The sequence below is a fragment of the Moschus berezovskii genome, chromosome 13 (genome assembly GCF_049115385.1).
Source record: "Moschus berezovskii isolate FMDL1 chromosome 13, NW_MosBer_1.0, whole genome shotgun sequence".
Classification (NCBI taxonomy): domain Eukaryota; kingdom Metazoa; phylum Chordata; class Mammalia; order Artiodactyla; family Moschidae; genus Moschus; species Moschus berezovskii.
The window spans coordinates 14,199,176-14,213,491 of record NC_142472.1 but is presented as its reverse complement, the minus strand read 5'-3'; the positions used below and the strand labels follow the sequence as shown (position 1 = coordinate 14,213,491).

At 39.9% G+C, this 14,316-nt stretch overlaps 1 protein-coding gene across 1 annotated transcript in view; it reads left to right on the top strand.

Moving 5' to 3' along the window:
• The window catches only part of DNAJC3 (DnaJ heat shock protein family (Hsp40) member C3), a 56,291-nt gene that overhangs the window by 39,204 nt on the left and 2,771 nt on the right, over window positions 1-14,316 (top strand). The window contains exons 6-11 of the mRNA XM_055426574.2: window positions 935-1,116; window positions 1,554-1,673; window positions 4,293-4,398; window positions 4,483-4,603; window positions 13,022-13,154; window positions 14,000-14,148. Coding sequence (XP_055282549.1) covers window positions 935-1,116; window positions 1,554-1,673; window positions 4,293-4,398; window positions 4,483-4,603; window positions 13,022-13,154; window positions 14,000-14,148 — 811 coding nt within the window. The remainder of the gene's footprint in view (window positions 1-934; window positions 1,117-1,553; window positions 1,674-4,292; window positions 4,399-4,482; window positions 4,604-13,021; window positions 13,155-13,999; window positions 14,149-14,316) is intronic.

Below are 14,316 nucleotides of genomic sequence, written 5' to 3'. Positions count from 1 at the left end.
AATGGAGATACTTCAGCCTTCTCACATTTTTTCCTCTCTCTTTTATTTTTGTGATATGAGGATTTAATTTCAAGGAGGTAACATTTTATAAGAGTTCATTTAATTTAGTTACTAGTAGAATAAAAATATTTTGTGAACTTAGAACCTAGATTATATTTTTTGAGACTAGAAATTAGAATTGTTGATTAAGTATAAAAATCCAATTAGAGAATATTCTCTTCAAAATAAAAAATGCTTCACTGGAAACCACTTTCTAATAATAAATGCCCTGTTTTCTTATTGTCAGTGTTTTAGAATTATATAATTGAAAGGGGTTTGGAAAAGGGCCTTGTTAGTGTGTATATATATGTACACACACACACACTCCTTACCCCACTGGAATATATTTAAGACATGTTTCGGGACTTCCCTGGTGGTCCAGTGGTTAAGAATCCAGTCGCCAGTGCAGGGGACACGAGTTCAGTCCCTGGTCTGGGCAGATTCCACATGCCCTGGGCAGCTAAGCAGTTGTGCCACAAACACTGAGTCTGAGCTCTAGAGTCCATGAGCTGCAGCTGCTGAAGCCTGCGCACCCTAAAGCCTGTGCTCCATAGAGAGAAGCCACTGCAAGGAGAAGCCCTCTCATCCCAACTAGAGAGGAGCCTCTGCTTGCCGCAACTAGAGAAAGCCTGCATGCAGCAATGAAGACCAGTGCAGGACCCTTGCCTCCCCGCCCCCCAAAAACAAAAGCCGTCTTTGGAGAAATTACTTTATCACATCTCATTATTTTTGTCACAGTTAAATTGTATCAGACTTTTTAACATTGCTTACAATATAGAAGTCATCACATTAATTGAGGATGTTCTATGTTGATAAATATGTAGATAAGATATGTGGAGTGCAGGTATGAATGTACGTAATTTACTGTTTAAGTCTAGTTCTTTTGTTTCTCAAGGTTTGTGTTTGGGATGCAGAACTTCGAGAACTTCGAGCTGAATGTTTTATAAAAGAAGGGGAACCTAGGAAAGCGATAAGTGACTTAAAAGCTTCATCAAAATTGAAAAATGATAATACTGAGGCATTTTATAAAATCAGCACCCTGTACTATGAACTAGGAGACCATGAACTGTCTCTCAGGTTAGTTCCAGTAACATACACATCTCAACATCTTTTTAGTGTTTGCAGTATCAGAATACTCCCATTTTCTTTTTAATTTAATAAAATTAGGGTTAGGGCTTTTTTACATATGTATAATTTTGTGTTATTTCTAAGTTATTCTGCTTTTACATAGTCATTTTCATGAAGTATGCTCAGTAAGATAAATAGGAGGGCTATTAGATTTGCAGAAGCAAAATAGAGTGTTTAATATATTATCTCTACTTGAGTCATTTTGAACTTGAAATAATTTATGTGTGCGCATAATACAATGCCATATGTAAAAGTATATGAGAAATTATGAAGTCAGTGTTATAGACAAAAAATTACCTTTTGTTGTGATTTCTGTATTTAGTATGAAAAACCATTTATTAATTATTTTGACGTGGAGTATTTTCCTTCTTTAAATACGTGAACAGTGAAGTTCGTGAATGTCTTAAACTTGATCAGGATCATAAAAGGTGTTTTGCACACTATAAACAAGTAAAGAAACTTAATAAGCTGATTGAATCAGCTGAAGAGCTCATCAAAGATGGCAGGTAAGGCTGTGCTTTGTGGAGGGTTCCACTTTCCTTTTGATGTCTGGTCATGGGCACAGAAGAACTGAACTACTTACTTTTTTACTCCTGGAGGGTGGAGGATCTTAGATGGCATTGGGGCTTAACAAAACTATCATACTTGTACGCTTTTTGAATAGGGCAGAATACAGATGATGGTAACTGCATAGTATTCTTATCAGCAGATTTATTTATATTTTGCCAGCTATTTCTTGAATTTCTCCTGTGTCAGGTACTGACCACATACTGGGCAGGGAGGGAGGTTAGAAATGAACATGACTATAGTTTTTGGTCTTAAGCTTATAGTTTAGTGTGGGAGACAGGAATATAAACTGAGTATTAAAAGGTACTATATTAATATATCTAGAGTGATGGCGATGTATACAGGCTATGCAGACATTTTGTCTCGGTATAGAGTTCAGGGTTAATAGTTCTTTTGCTACAACATCTGAAAAATATTGTATAATTTCTTTCTGGCTTCCATGGTTCCTGATGAGAAATCCATTGTCCTCCTAATTGTTTTTTTCCCCCTAAAGAAAGGTGTCATTTTCCTGGGACTGGATTTAAGATTATTTCCTTATGTTTAGATTTCATAAGTTTAATTATGATATATCTCAGCATGGATTTCTTTGTGTTTATACCGTTTGGAGTATGCTTGGCTTCTTGGATATGTATGTTTATGTCTCTTGTCAAACTTGGCAAGTTTCCAGCCATTATTTCTGGGAATCCCTTTTCAGCCCCGCCCTCTCTCTGTTTTCCTTCTAGGACTCTGACTGACATAAACACTAGATTTTTTTTTAGTTTTAGCCCCACAGTCCCTGAGGCTCTGTTCATTTTTCTTCTTCATTTTCTCTGTTGTTCAGATTAGTAATTTCTGTGGTTTGAATTCACTGACCCTTTCTCAGTCCTCTGCATTCTGCTGTTGAGCATGTGCAGCGAGCTCTTTATTTCCGTTTTTATACTTTGCAGTTGTAAAAATTGTATTTGGAATCTTTATATCTTCTGTTTCTTTGCTGAGGCATTATATGTTCCCATTGCTTTCAGCATGCTTGCTAATTGCTTTTGTGTGTGTGGCTCCTTTAACGTTTTTGTCAGATAACTCTAACGCCTCTGTCCTCATGCTGTTGGTTGGAGATCCTGTTTCTTGGTATGATGGTTAGTTTTTAATTGAAATCTGGATATTTTAATTTTATAAGATTCTAGTTTTTGTTTCTTCTGTTTTGGGTGGCTTTTTCTGACATTGTTTCTGCAAAGTGAGCATGAGGGGCTGGAGGGTGGGCACCACCTTGTTAACTGGAAGATGAAGGTAGACCTTTGGCCTTTGTTGCTACTCGAGCCGTGGGGTTCTCCTACTACTGCTTGGTGTGGGTGAGAGTTTGGGGGACTCAGTTCTGATCAGGGGTGAAAGTTCTGGCTCCCAACTTGATGTTCTCCAGCACTGCCTTGGTTGGGGTGCGGACACACCTCATTAGAGGCTCACCGGAGAAGTCTTGGCTCTCCCGTTGACCTGCTGATGTTGGTGGGGGTTGGGGCCATACTTTTCTTATTTGACTCTTCTCATACTAAAAAACGTACAGTGTCCAGGGTATTTACATGGGTGTCTAGCTAGAGGAGTTGGGGAAAGTACCTCTACTCCACCTTCCCCGGGGGATAACTTTTTTTTTTTTAAGTGAAGCACATTATTTTCTAACTGAACTTTCTTTTTGATGCAAAAATAGTTTATTATGATATCGTTTATGTAAAGTTAGATAATATTTGTAATTGAACTTTTAATTTCTAATATTAGTTCCACATGTAGTTTTAAGAAATACAGTGAGGTCTCGCATACTCTGTACAGTTTCCCACTATCTTAGAAATCTATAGAACAACATCCCAACTAGGATTTTGACATTGATGGCTAGCTTTTGTTTTAAGTGTTATCTTTAAACCTGTATTTTAATAAGGCAGCATTTAAATGTGAAAATTGTAGCACTTTTGGAATAATCTGCCACAGCAGCATGTAGATACATCTTGTAGTTTGTCATTACTGAGGAAAGTAACGATGCACAACATGACTAGTATTTTTCACCAGTTTAAAAAAATGCTGAAGTAGCTATTGTTCTTAGAAAGCTGGTAAAGTTGGGGGTTTCTTCTGCAAGAAATTACCTTGTGCTCAGTTACGAATATTGATATTATATAACATAACATGTAATGGGTTCTGTGATTTTATAAAATGTGTAGTAACCAAGTGTATAAAACCTGATCTGTGTTTTCCTCAAGGTGCTTTGTGGTAGTCAGACTAACAAAGTGTTTTCCTCAGCTTTAAAATCACGAACCTCTTTCTATAAAGCATCCATCATTTGATTTGATCAGTTAGTACTCAACAGGGGTGCTTTAATTTATCCGTATACTTTTTCCGTGGTCAGGTGTTTCATTTCCTAACTCTTACTTGCAGAGAGGACCTTTGTTGCTACTGTAGATTATAAAGTAGAAGGAGTCTTTGAGGGCATGTGCTCATTTAGGTCAGTTGATGAAGCAACACATAGTGATGAGCAGAGGGTCCTTTTATTTAGCTCTGGGAATAGAATTCGGTTTACTCATCATAATTTGCTCATTTAATAGGTACACAGATGCAATCAGCAAATATGAATCTGTCATGAAAACAGAGCCAGGTGTTCCTGAATATACAATTCGTTCAAAAGAAAGGATTTGCCACTGCTTTTCTAAGGTAAATTGCTGACTCATTTCCAGAACTGTAAAACTTGACATATGGAATAAAAACCATAAGTTCTTTTCTCACGTTTACCTTTAGGATGAGAAGCCTGTTGAAGCTATTCGAGTATGTTCAGAAGTTTTACAGGTAGAACCTGACAATGTGAATGCTCTGAAAGACCGAGCAGAGGCCTATTTAATAGAAGAAATGTATGATGAAGGTAAATCTTTAAGAAATTTGATATGCAATACCTCAAAGTTGATGTTTGTGCAGTTAGTCGGTTTAACATCCCTTTGTTTAGAATACGTTTACCTGGAGATGTTGGCGATTTTAGAAAAATGGCAGAGAACCTAAAAATCATTTTCTTAGTAAATCATTCTTGGTGGAACATGAGAGGTATACCATGTAAGGAAAGAGTTCTGCTGTTGAATCCAGTAAAGTGGAATATAAAAATAAAAATTTTAGCTTGCTTTATTGTAGACAAGTTAGAGAAGATGAATAACAAGATAGAAAACTCAAATTACAGATCTCATATCATCCAGAGGTAATCACTGCTCATTTTGGATTTATATCTTTCAGACTTTTATCTGTGCATATGAGTGTGTATTTTATGCCTATGTATGTATTCTAAGCATATACATGTTAGACATACAGCAGACACACATGTGACATATATGCCTGAATATAAACTGACCCTCTGTGATCCCTGGAAAGTGCGAAAGTGTTAGTCACTCAGTTGCTGAGTTGTGTCCGAGTGTTTGTGCCTCCATGGACTGTAGCCACCAGGCTCCTCTGTCCATGGAATTCTCCAGGTAAGAATACTGGAGTGGGTTGCCATGCCCTGCTCCAGGAGATCGTCCCAATCCAGGGATTGAACCTGGGTCTCCCGCGTTGCAAGCTGTTAGTAAATGTCAGGACAGCTGCTTATCCAACTTTGTTCAAGTAGCAAAGAGAGATTCCTGCTAGATGTTGTAAGCACCTTGAATAAAAAGCAGTGCCCTATTTTTGGAGGATAACTAAGGCCAATACAGTAGTCGTACAGAATCCTTTCATATATATTGTTTTGTGACCTTTTTCATGTCACATTATACTGCTGCTGCTGCTGCTGCTGCTGCGTCACTTCAGTCGTGTCCGACTCTGTGTGACCCCATAGACAGAAGCCCACCAGGGTCCCCCGTCCCCGGGATTCTCCAGGCAAGAACACTGGAGTGGGTTGCCATTTCCTTCTCCAATGTGTGAAAGTGAAAAGAGAAAGTGAAGTCGCTCAGTCGTGTCCGACCCCTAGCGACCCCACGGACTGCAGCCAACGAGGCTCCTCCATCCATGGGATTTTCTAGGCAAGAGTACTGGAGTGGCTCGCCATTGCCTTCTCCCCACATTATACTATGAACATCTAAATGAGATGATTTTAAAAGAAGTGAGCCTTATAGCCCTTAATGACCAGTTTTGGTTTCAAATCAAGTAAAGCATTTAAGATCAAAAACAGTAAGGGTATGTTTCTGGAGAAACTTGAATTTGTGGTACTCCGGTTTTTCCCCCTAATAATTGTTGCATATTTATTTAATGACATGTGCAGTTATTTTAAGCATAGTAAGAATGCATTACAGCAGTGATAAAACTGTACTAAGAAAGAGATAACTGAACTTATAATTAAGAAAGATTCGTGGTAGTCATTTTTAAGGCAAACTGATCATTTACTTATTTCCTGCTTTCTTTAATTTAAAAAGAATCTTCTAAGTGGTTTCCTGGGAGTTATGACAACTATAGTTACACTGTGGAACATTTTTATGGTATAGTCCTTGAGGTCTGATTGAGGCTTGAAATGTATGTGAGCAGAATGGCAAATTTTCAGATTCATACGAATGTGTCAGTAAGGCAAGTGAGCTACACAGATGCCTTTAGCCTGCTTGCTCTTTTCACTCTTGGGCTCCCAGAAGGCTGTATTCTAGGATTTTGCATTCCACTTAGTTGTTGGAATGCTTCATCAGTGTGTGCTTTTCTTCTCTGTTTGTAAACCCTCAGCTCTAAATGTGAAATTAGTGAAGCTGTACAAGCTTTTAAGCTTAGCTGTTAAGAAAAATAAAAGGTTCAATTTTGTAGGCTGCTCCATATAAGTTGAAACATGCCTTTGTATCTCGAATGTTAAACCCACTTCTTTTTCAGAGAAATTTGACAGCTTGATTCCTGAAGAAAAAGATGTTTGATAATAATTTAATAGATCTATCTTTGAAGTCTTTTTCCTTATATGAAGGCTTTCTATATTCTGCTTGCTTGTTTTACCTAGTGGATGTGAAGTCATCACTAGTGGTGTTAACTTACATTTTCCTAATGATTAGTGATTGATATTGAGCACCTTTTCATATGCTTGTTGGCCAGTTTTATACCTTTGGAGTGTACCATTTATTTTTGCAATGTGATTTCCATCAAGTAACTTAGCCTGTAATATTTTACTTTCCTTATATGTACAATAAGAATGCGAACAATACATATTGCACAGGGCTGTTGTGACAGAGAAAGAACTTCATGAGAGGGTATTCGAGGAGTCAGCAAACTTGAGCAAAGAGTAAAAAACTTCATTTCACTTAACCCTCTTTGAAACTCTCCTGAGTTAAAAGACAAAGGAGATGGTGCTCAGAAAGTGATGCTTAACTCAGTGCTTCTAGTAAATGGTCTCCACTGTACTTAATTTTAGAATAGTTGTTGGAAATTTACGTTGACTTTGCTGTATAAATGGTACTCAGTGGGATAGTTTGCTTCTAGCTCTGACCTGTGGTGGTTTAGTTGCTAAGCTGTGGCCTACTCTTTGTGACCCTATGAACTGTAGCCCACCAGGCTCCTCTGTCCATGGGATTTCCTAGGCAAGAATAGGTTTCCATTTCCTTCTCCAGGGAATCTTCCTCCCAGGGATTGAAGCTGCATCTCTTGGGTCTCCTCCTTGCCAGGCAGATTGTTCACAGCTGCCTCGGTGAGACCTATGACTGCTGCACTAACTCCACCTGACACAGCTATTACTTTAGTGTTACTAATAAAGCTATAATTCTGAGAACAAGAGCCAGGTAACACTTTTTCTGGAGGAAGGGCCAGCCTGGCCAAATTGTGGAAAAGACGTATCTTATGTTTGATGATGTCTTGTAACCAGATTCCTATGCTTTCTTGCCTATTCTTGACCTCTACCTAGTGACGCTAAGTCTGCCCTATTCCATGAGACTATCCTGTGTTGAAAGATCATACCTTCATTTTCTTAGAGTTGTATAAAGTTGGTGTTTCTACTTTAAGTTTAGGAGAATTCACCAGTGAAACCATCTTAGGTTCCAGAGTTTTCTTAGTACGAACATTTTTGATGATGAATTCAGTTTCATTTATCAATGTAGCATTTCTCGTATTTTCTATTTTCTCAGTTTTGTAAGTTGCATGCATCAGTGAATTCGTCTGTTTCACCTACATTGCTCCTTTTGGTTATATGACGTTTTTAATGCTTTTGTCCTATTCTTTTAATGTCTGTAAGGTCTGAAGTGATAATTTGTTCTTCATTTCTAATAGTGACAATTTGTTTTTTTCCCCTCTTGATCAGTGTAGTTTGGTCAAATTTGTTGGTCTTCTGAAGGAACCAACTTATGGATTGGTTAATGTTTTCTATGACTTTTCTTTATATTTCATTGATTTATTTCTTTCCTTTGACTTCCTTTGGACTTATTTTTTGTTTTTACTGCTTCTCAAGTTTAAACTCTCATTGATTTTAGGCCTCTTTTCTTTTTAAATATAAGTATTTAAAACTGCACTTCTCACATTTTTTATTTTCATTGTCATTTGATATGAAATATATTCTCACTTTCCTTCTAAATACTTCTTTGATGCATGTATTATTTAGATACTTTGTCTAATTTTAAAATATTTCAGTTTCTTAAGCACCTTTTTATATCAATCAGTTCAGTAACTCAGTCGTGTGTGACTCTTTGTGAACCCAAGCCTGCAGCACGCCAGGCTTCCCTGCCCATCACCAACCCCCAGAGCTTGCTCAAATTCATGTCCCATCGAGTTGGTGATGCCATCCAGCCATCTCATCCTTTGTCGTCCCTTCTCCTCCCGCCTCCAATCTTTCCCAGCATCAGGGTCTTTCCAGTGAATCAGTTCTGCACACCAGGTGGTCAGAGTATTGGAGCTTCAGCTTCAGTATCAGTCCTGCCAATGAGTATTCAGGACTGATCTCCTTTAGAATGGACTGGTTGGATCTCCTTGCAGTCCAAGGGACTCTCAAGAGTCTTCTCCAGCACCACAGTTCAAAAGCATTAATTCTTCAGCACTCAGCTTTCTTTATAGTCCAAATCTCACATCCATACATGGCTATTGGAAAAATCATAGCTTTGACTAAACGGACCTTTGTCAGCAAAGTAATGTCTCTGCTTTTTAATATGCTGTCTAGGTTGGTCATACCTTTCTTCGAAGGAACAAGCGTCTTTTAATTTCATGGCTGCAGTCACCATCTTCAGTGATTTTGGAGCCCAAGAAAATAAAGTCTATCACTGTTTCCATTGTTTCCCCATCTATTTGCCATGAAGCGATGGGACCGGATGCCATGATCTTAGTTGAATGTTGAGTTTTAAGCCAGCTGTTTCACTCTCCTCTTTCACTTTCATCAAGAGGCTCTTTAGTTCCTCTTCACTTTCTGCCATAAGGGTGGTGTCATCTGCGTATCTGAGGTTATTGATATTTTTTCTGACAATCTTAATTCCAGTTTGTGCTTCATCCAGCCTGGCATTTTGCATGATGTATTCTGCATATAAATTAAATAAGCAGGATGACAATATACAGTCTTATTATATATTTCTATTTTAATTCTGTTGTACTTAGAGAACATATTCATGCTTTCATTCCTTTTAAATTTATTTAGGTGTATCTCCTTTTGAATTTATGTAGACTTGTTTTATAGCCCAGTGTAGGACCTATCTTGCTGAATATTCTATTTGCACTTGAGAGTTTGCATTCTGCAATTTCTGGGTGTAACGTTTCTGTTAGTTTTCCCATCAGTTGCTGAGAGGGAACTTTAATCACCTGGTGTGAAAATTGCAAACTTCCCTATCTTCCCCTTTAATATTGTCCATTTTTCCTTTATGCAGTTTGCAACACTGCTGTGAGCAGCCTGCAATGACTGTTAAATTCTCGTGATGGTACCCTCTCCCTGTCCTTCTCTCAATTCCAGAAGGGAGTATTGCAGTTTTCTTGATAAAGGATGTAGGTTGTTGCTCACTTCTGGCAGAGACCATACTCACAGGAAGTGAATTTTGATGGCATTTTCTGGGCTCTTTCCCTTAGGTCTTTCTGTTTGCTTCCTCCTCTTACCCTGGATTCATGGCTGATACTAGCTAATTTTAGCAGCCCTTGAACAGTCTCCTTGCACTGTTGTGCTGAAAATGCTGTGTGCCCCGCTGTTCCCCTCATTTCCCTTGCCCCCACCATCTACCTTGTTTTATATGATATCTGGGAGGTGCTCCTAGGGGCATATTATACTGGAGGTCGGATACACTCTTTAAAAAGACCCCTGAGGTCCCTGTTTTGAGAATAGACTCTAGGGAAGTAAGGGGACAGCTGGGAACCTTGTGAACACCTTATGAAGCTGTTAGAGCTGTCAGGTGTATTAATGCTGGACTGCGTCACAGTGGCAAGTGTGGAAATGGTGATAAATAGTTCAATCCTGGATATATTTTGAAGGGAAGCTGATTTGGGACTTAAGGTTTGTGGAGTGTGAGAAGGGAGCCATTTGCAGCTGTGTGTATTGTGCAGCTCTGTCTTCTGAATGCTTCTCTGTGCTGGGGAGCTCACGCTGGCTTGAAGTGGATAGGACCTGTTTACAGAGTCACTCCCTGTCGTGCTCGTCATCTTACCCAGTTGCCCAGAATAAGCAGGACTTGACACATTTATCGGTGGAACCCATTGGTGTGGAACTGCCTGTCTGGTGTTTATTCCAGGCCTGTTGTGGAGGCCTTTGGTGTCCGGGGGCCCAGCAGCCACGTTGGGGGCCTTCCACATGCCGTCTGGCACTCTGCAGAGACTGGTTCTTGGACCTGGCTAAGGGTTAATGCTGCAGTCAGCTGCTCCATATACAGGCGGAGAGGCTGCCCAGCCATTACTTAAGCCACCTCATGAAGTAACCTGATGATTGCCTTAGAGCTCTTCCTGCTTGCTAAATTCAGAATCCTTGGCCAAAGAGAACAGCTTCCAAAATCTTCTAGGGCCTCTTTCAGTGTGCGTTTGGATTGCAGTTCTGTTCGGCTCACTCACTAATCTGATCCTAGTTGCCTTCTCTCTTCAGCACTTTGTCACTGATTCTGTTCTGCTATAGTTCCAGGACTGCCGTGTTTTATTATTTTTTTATTTGTGTAGGGTAGAGGGCAGGAAAATCCCTGTGCTGACTATCTGCCATCTTGATCTGGTGGTTTGCTGCTGCTGCTAAGTCGCTTCAGTCGTGTCCGACTCTGTGCAGCCCCATAGACGGCAGCCCACCAGGCTCCCCCGTCCCTGGGATTCTCCAGGCAAGAACACTAGAGTGGGTTGCCATTGCCTTCTCCAATGCATGAAAGTGAAAAGTGAAAGTGAAGTCGCGCAGTCGTGTCCGACTCATAGCGACCCCATGGACTGCAGCCTACCAGGCTCCTCCGCCCATGGGATTTTCTAGGCAAGAGTACTGGAGTGGGGTGCCATTGCCTTAAGAACTGGGCGAGGGGCACATGGAAGAAAAACATTTGAGAAAGATGAGTTTTCAGGTTCAGAGGTTAGAAAATTAATGGGCTAGTATGTAACATACTATTCTAAGAAATATAATTAAAAATGAGTTATCTAGTTTATGTCCATAGGACGTTTACATCTTCCATATTAAGTTTCTACTTAGTTACCTACCTGTAATCATGTGAATTTGAGGGAACAACCTGTTTTTCCTGTATTGTGAAAAATGTATCTGTCTTAACTGTTAATAAAATATAGGAGACAGAAGACTGTTTTGGGAAAGCTACTCTGAATATGTAAGAAAGAAAACATGTTTTAAATGTAGTTTGCATAAGTAAAAAATTGAGCATACTGAAACATTTTCCTCTTGTGTTAAATTCCATTTCCTCACTAGGCTGTGTTATCATGTGCAATGGGTATTGCAGGTTAAACCTCACTGCTCTTTATAATGGCTTTGTGTCGATGTGCTAAATTGGAAAAGTATTTTGTGATGTCACTGTTAGTTGGCTGTCAGTAATATTAATGTTTCATATTAATATTTAACATTAATGCTTTGAGACAGGAATGAGGATGAAAGCTTGAAGTGCCCTTCCCCTTGCTCCATGAGTGGAAGGTAGTATTGGTTACTTTTCTGTGTAGTGCAGACTAAATTTGTCCATCTTGCTTGAATGTCTTTCTCATTTTAACCTGCCTCAGGGGCCTTTTTAAACCCCTTCCGGGATTAGCTGTTGCCAAGATGAATGCTCCGGCATGCTATCCAGAGAGACGTCTTTCTCATAGTGAAATGCATTTCCATAAAAAAATATAATTTGAGCCCAAAGATCCATTTGAGTTGTCTGTCGAGGGAGGAGAGTGAGAAAAACTTGTGTTGGTGTCTCCCCAAACCACCTGCAGATGTGGATTCAGAAGGACACATGGGACTCAGCACATAGTTGTACTCAGGGCTGAGATTTATTCCAGCGAAAGGATACAAACAAGATCAGCAAAGGGAAAAGCACAGGGTGTGAAATCCAGAGGAAACCAGGTGGGAGATTCGAGGTCTGAAATTGTGCAGGACAAGCCAAATTCCTCAGCATGTGTGAAGTGTGTCTCCCAGGGAAGCTCTTTAGAGACCCAGGGCGTTTACTGGGGGCTGGCCAGCCCATACCAAAATGCCAGATGCCCAGAAGGTAAGATGGTTAGCCCAATCCACATCGTTTAGCTACGGCCAGCCATTCCTATCAGAGAATGTTGGGAACACTGCCCAAATCCAACTTGTCAGTCACCAGCCAAGGGCCACCTTCGCCCTCAGGGCCTTCTAAGGATAAGTCTGCTCTGTGTGACCTTAGATACCCAGATGCCTTGTATCGTCTACATATTTAAAATAATCTGAAATAAGATGCAGTGTGAATTGGCGTCAGCGTTCCCATACCAGGACTGTATATGTATTTGTTCTGATTGGCACTTTAGAAAAAATCAGCTTTGTAATAGTTTGTGTTGAAACCTGTGGGTGAACTGGTCATTCTGCTTCCTGATGGTTCTCCTGGTCCCTTCTAAGCCTCTCAATCTTCTGAACCATAGCCTTACAACTGAGCGTGCAGATTGTCTTTGCTGCGTCTTATTTTCCTGTAACAGTCACTCCGTTGCTTTGTGTAAGGGCTGATGTTAAGACAGCATACAGCTGTGGGGAAGATAATGTGGGAGGGTGGGCAGGTAAACAAGCAGAGTGGCGTTTACTGAATGGGAGGGTAAGCTACCTAACGCAGCCTTAAAAGTATGCCTCGTGTAGTTTTGAACCAAATGATGAAGGTGATACCACTTCTTAGGCTCTTAGTGATGGCGAAGGAAGGGGTTGGGATGGTGACTTGGTATCACGTTTGCAGGGTAAATGTCACAAGTTATAATTCCTTCTAACAGCGTTACTGTCAACATATTTTGACAGCTATACAGGATTATGAAACTGCTCAGGAACACAATGAGAATGATCAGCAGATTCGAGAAGGTCTGGAGAAAGCACAGAGGCTACTGAAACAGTCACAGAGACGAGATTATTATAAAATCTTGGGAGTAAAAAGGTGAATTACTAACTTCAAATCTGCATTATTTTTAATCAACTATTTTAAGGCTAATTGTTTCTCTTTATTCCATGATTCATTTTCTTATGTAATGTCAGCTATAAATTAAACTCTAACAACCTTTAATATACTACAGATAAATTTGTTTGATAGAGACTAGTCATGTAACGATGGAGAATTAGTAGCTGGTGACAAAGAAAAGCCACTGGAGCATGAATAGGTCCTGGGCCTAGATTTTTTAAAAAAGGTAAAGAGGCAGGAGTGAGCTTTTGTTGGGTGGGGAACAGACGGGAGAGGAGTTGAGGAAAACAAAACTTCTCTAAAAATGGCACTTTCAGAATCAACTTTGAGGCCCAGGGAGAGTGTAGTGTACTCAGTATGTGCATTTATATTAGACCCACCTTCCCTGAACAAGGGAACCACCTATCTTTCAATCAAAAGTATGAAACTCTGTTCTTTTAAGTAAGCAAACCTAGAAGCAAATTAGAAAGTGCACTTCAGAGAGTCAGTTTTTTTTTCTTAATGCCAAGAACTGAATCATGATAGTTTGGAAATTCAGAAAATTTAAAAATGCATCAAAGAAGTTTTTAAAAGGGAAAGTTGTAAAGAGAAGGAGTACTTTAGTTTATTTCTGGTGAGAGTCTAGCATTAGGAAACAAGCGTTCAGGGAAGCCTGGCAGCTGGAGTGGTCAGGCAGGGCTCTGCGTCAGATGCTCAGGTGGGCATGTTGGCACTGTTCAGAAACCAGTGGAATCTTCTGAGCTGTTGTTTAGCTCTTTGTGGCAGTGTGTTGGACACTTCTTAAATACTTATTAATAATAAATATAATTATTACCACCCTTCAGAAATGCCAAAAAGCAAGAAATCATTAAAGCATACCGAAAATTAGCAATGCAGTGGCACCCAGACAACTTCCAGAATGAAGAAGAAAAGAAAAAAGCTGAGAAAAAGTTCATTGACATAGCAGCTGCTAAAGAAGTCCTCTCTGATCCAGGTAGTGTTAGCCTTCATGTTTCTCTTCTGCTGAAGTGGCTGTGTCAGTGACTGGAAGCCGTTAGCTCTATCCTTCTGCCCGTCTAGAGGCAGAAGTGGACGTGGAGCGCGTGCTGGTGGGGACCCACGAGGCTGACCTTGGGAGCAGGTGACGGTCCCCGAAGTTCAT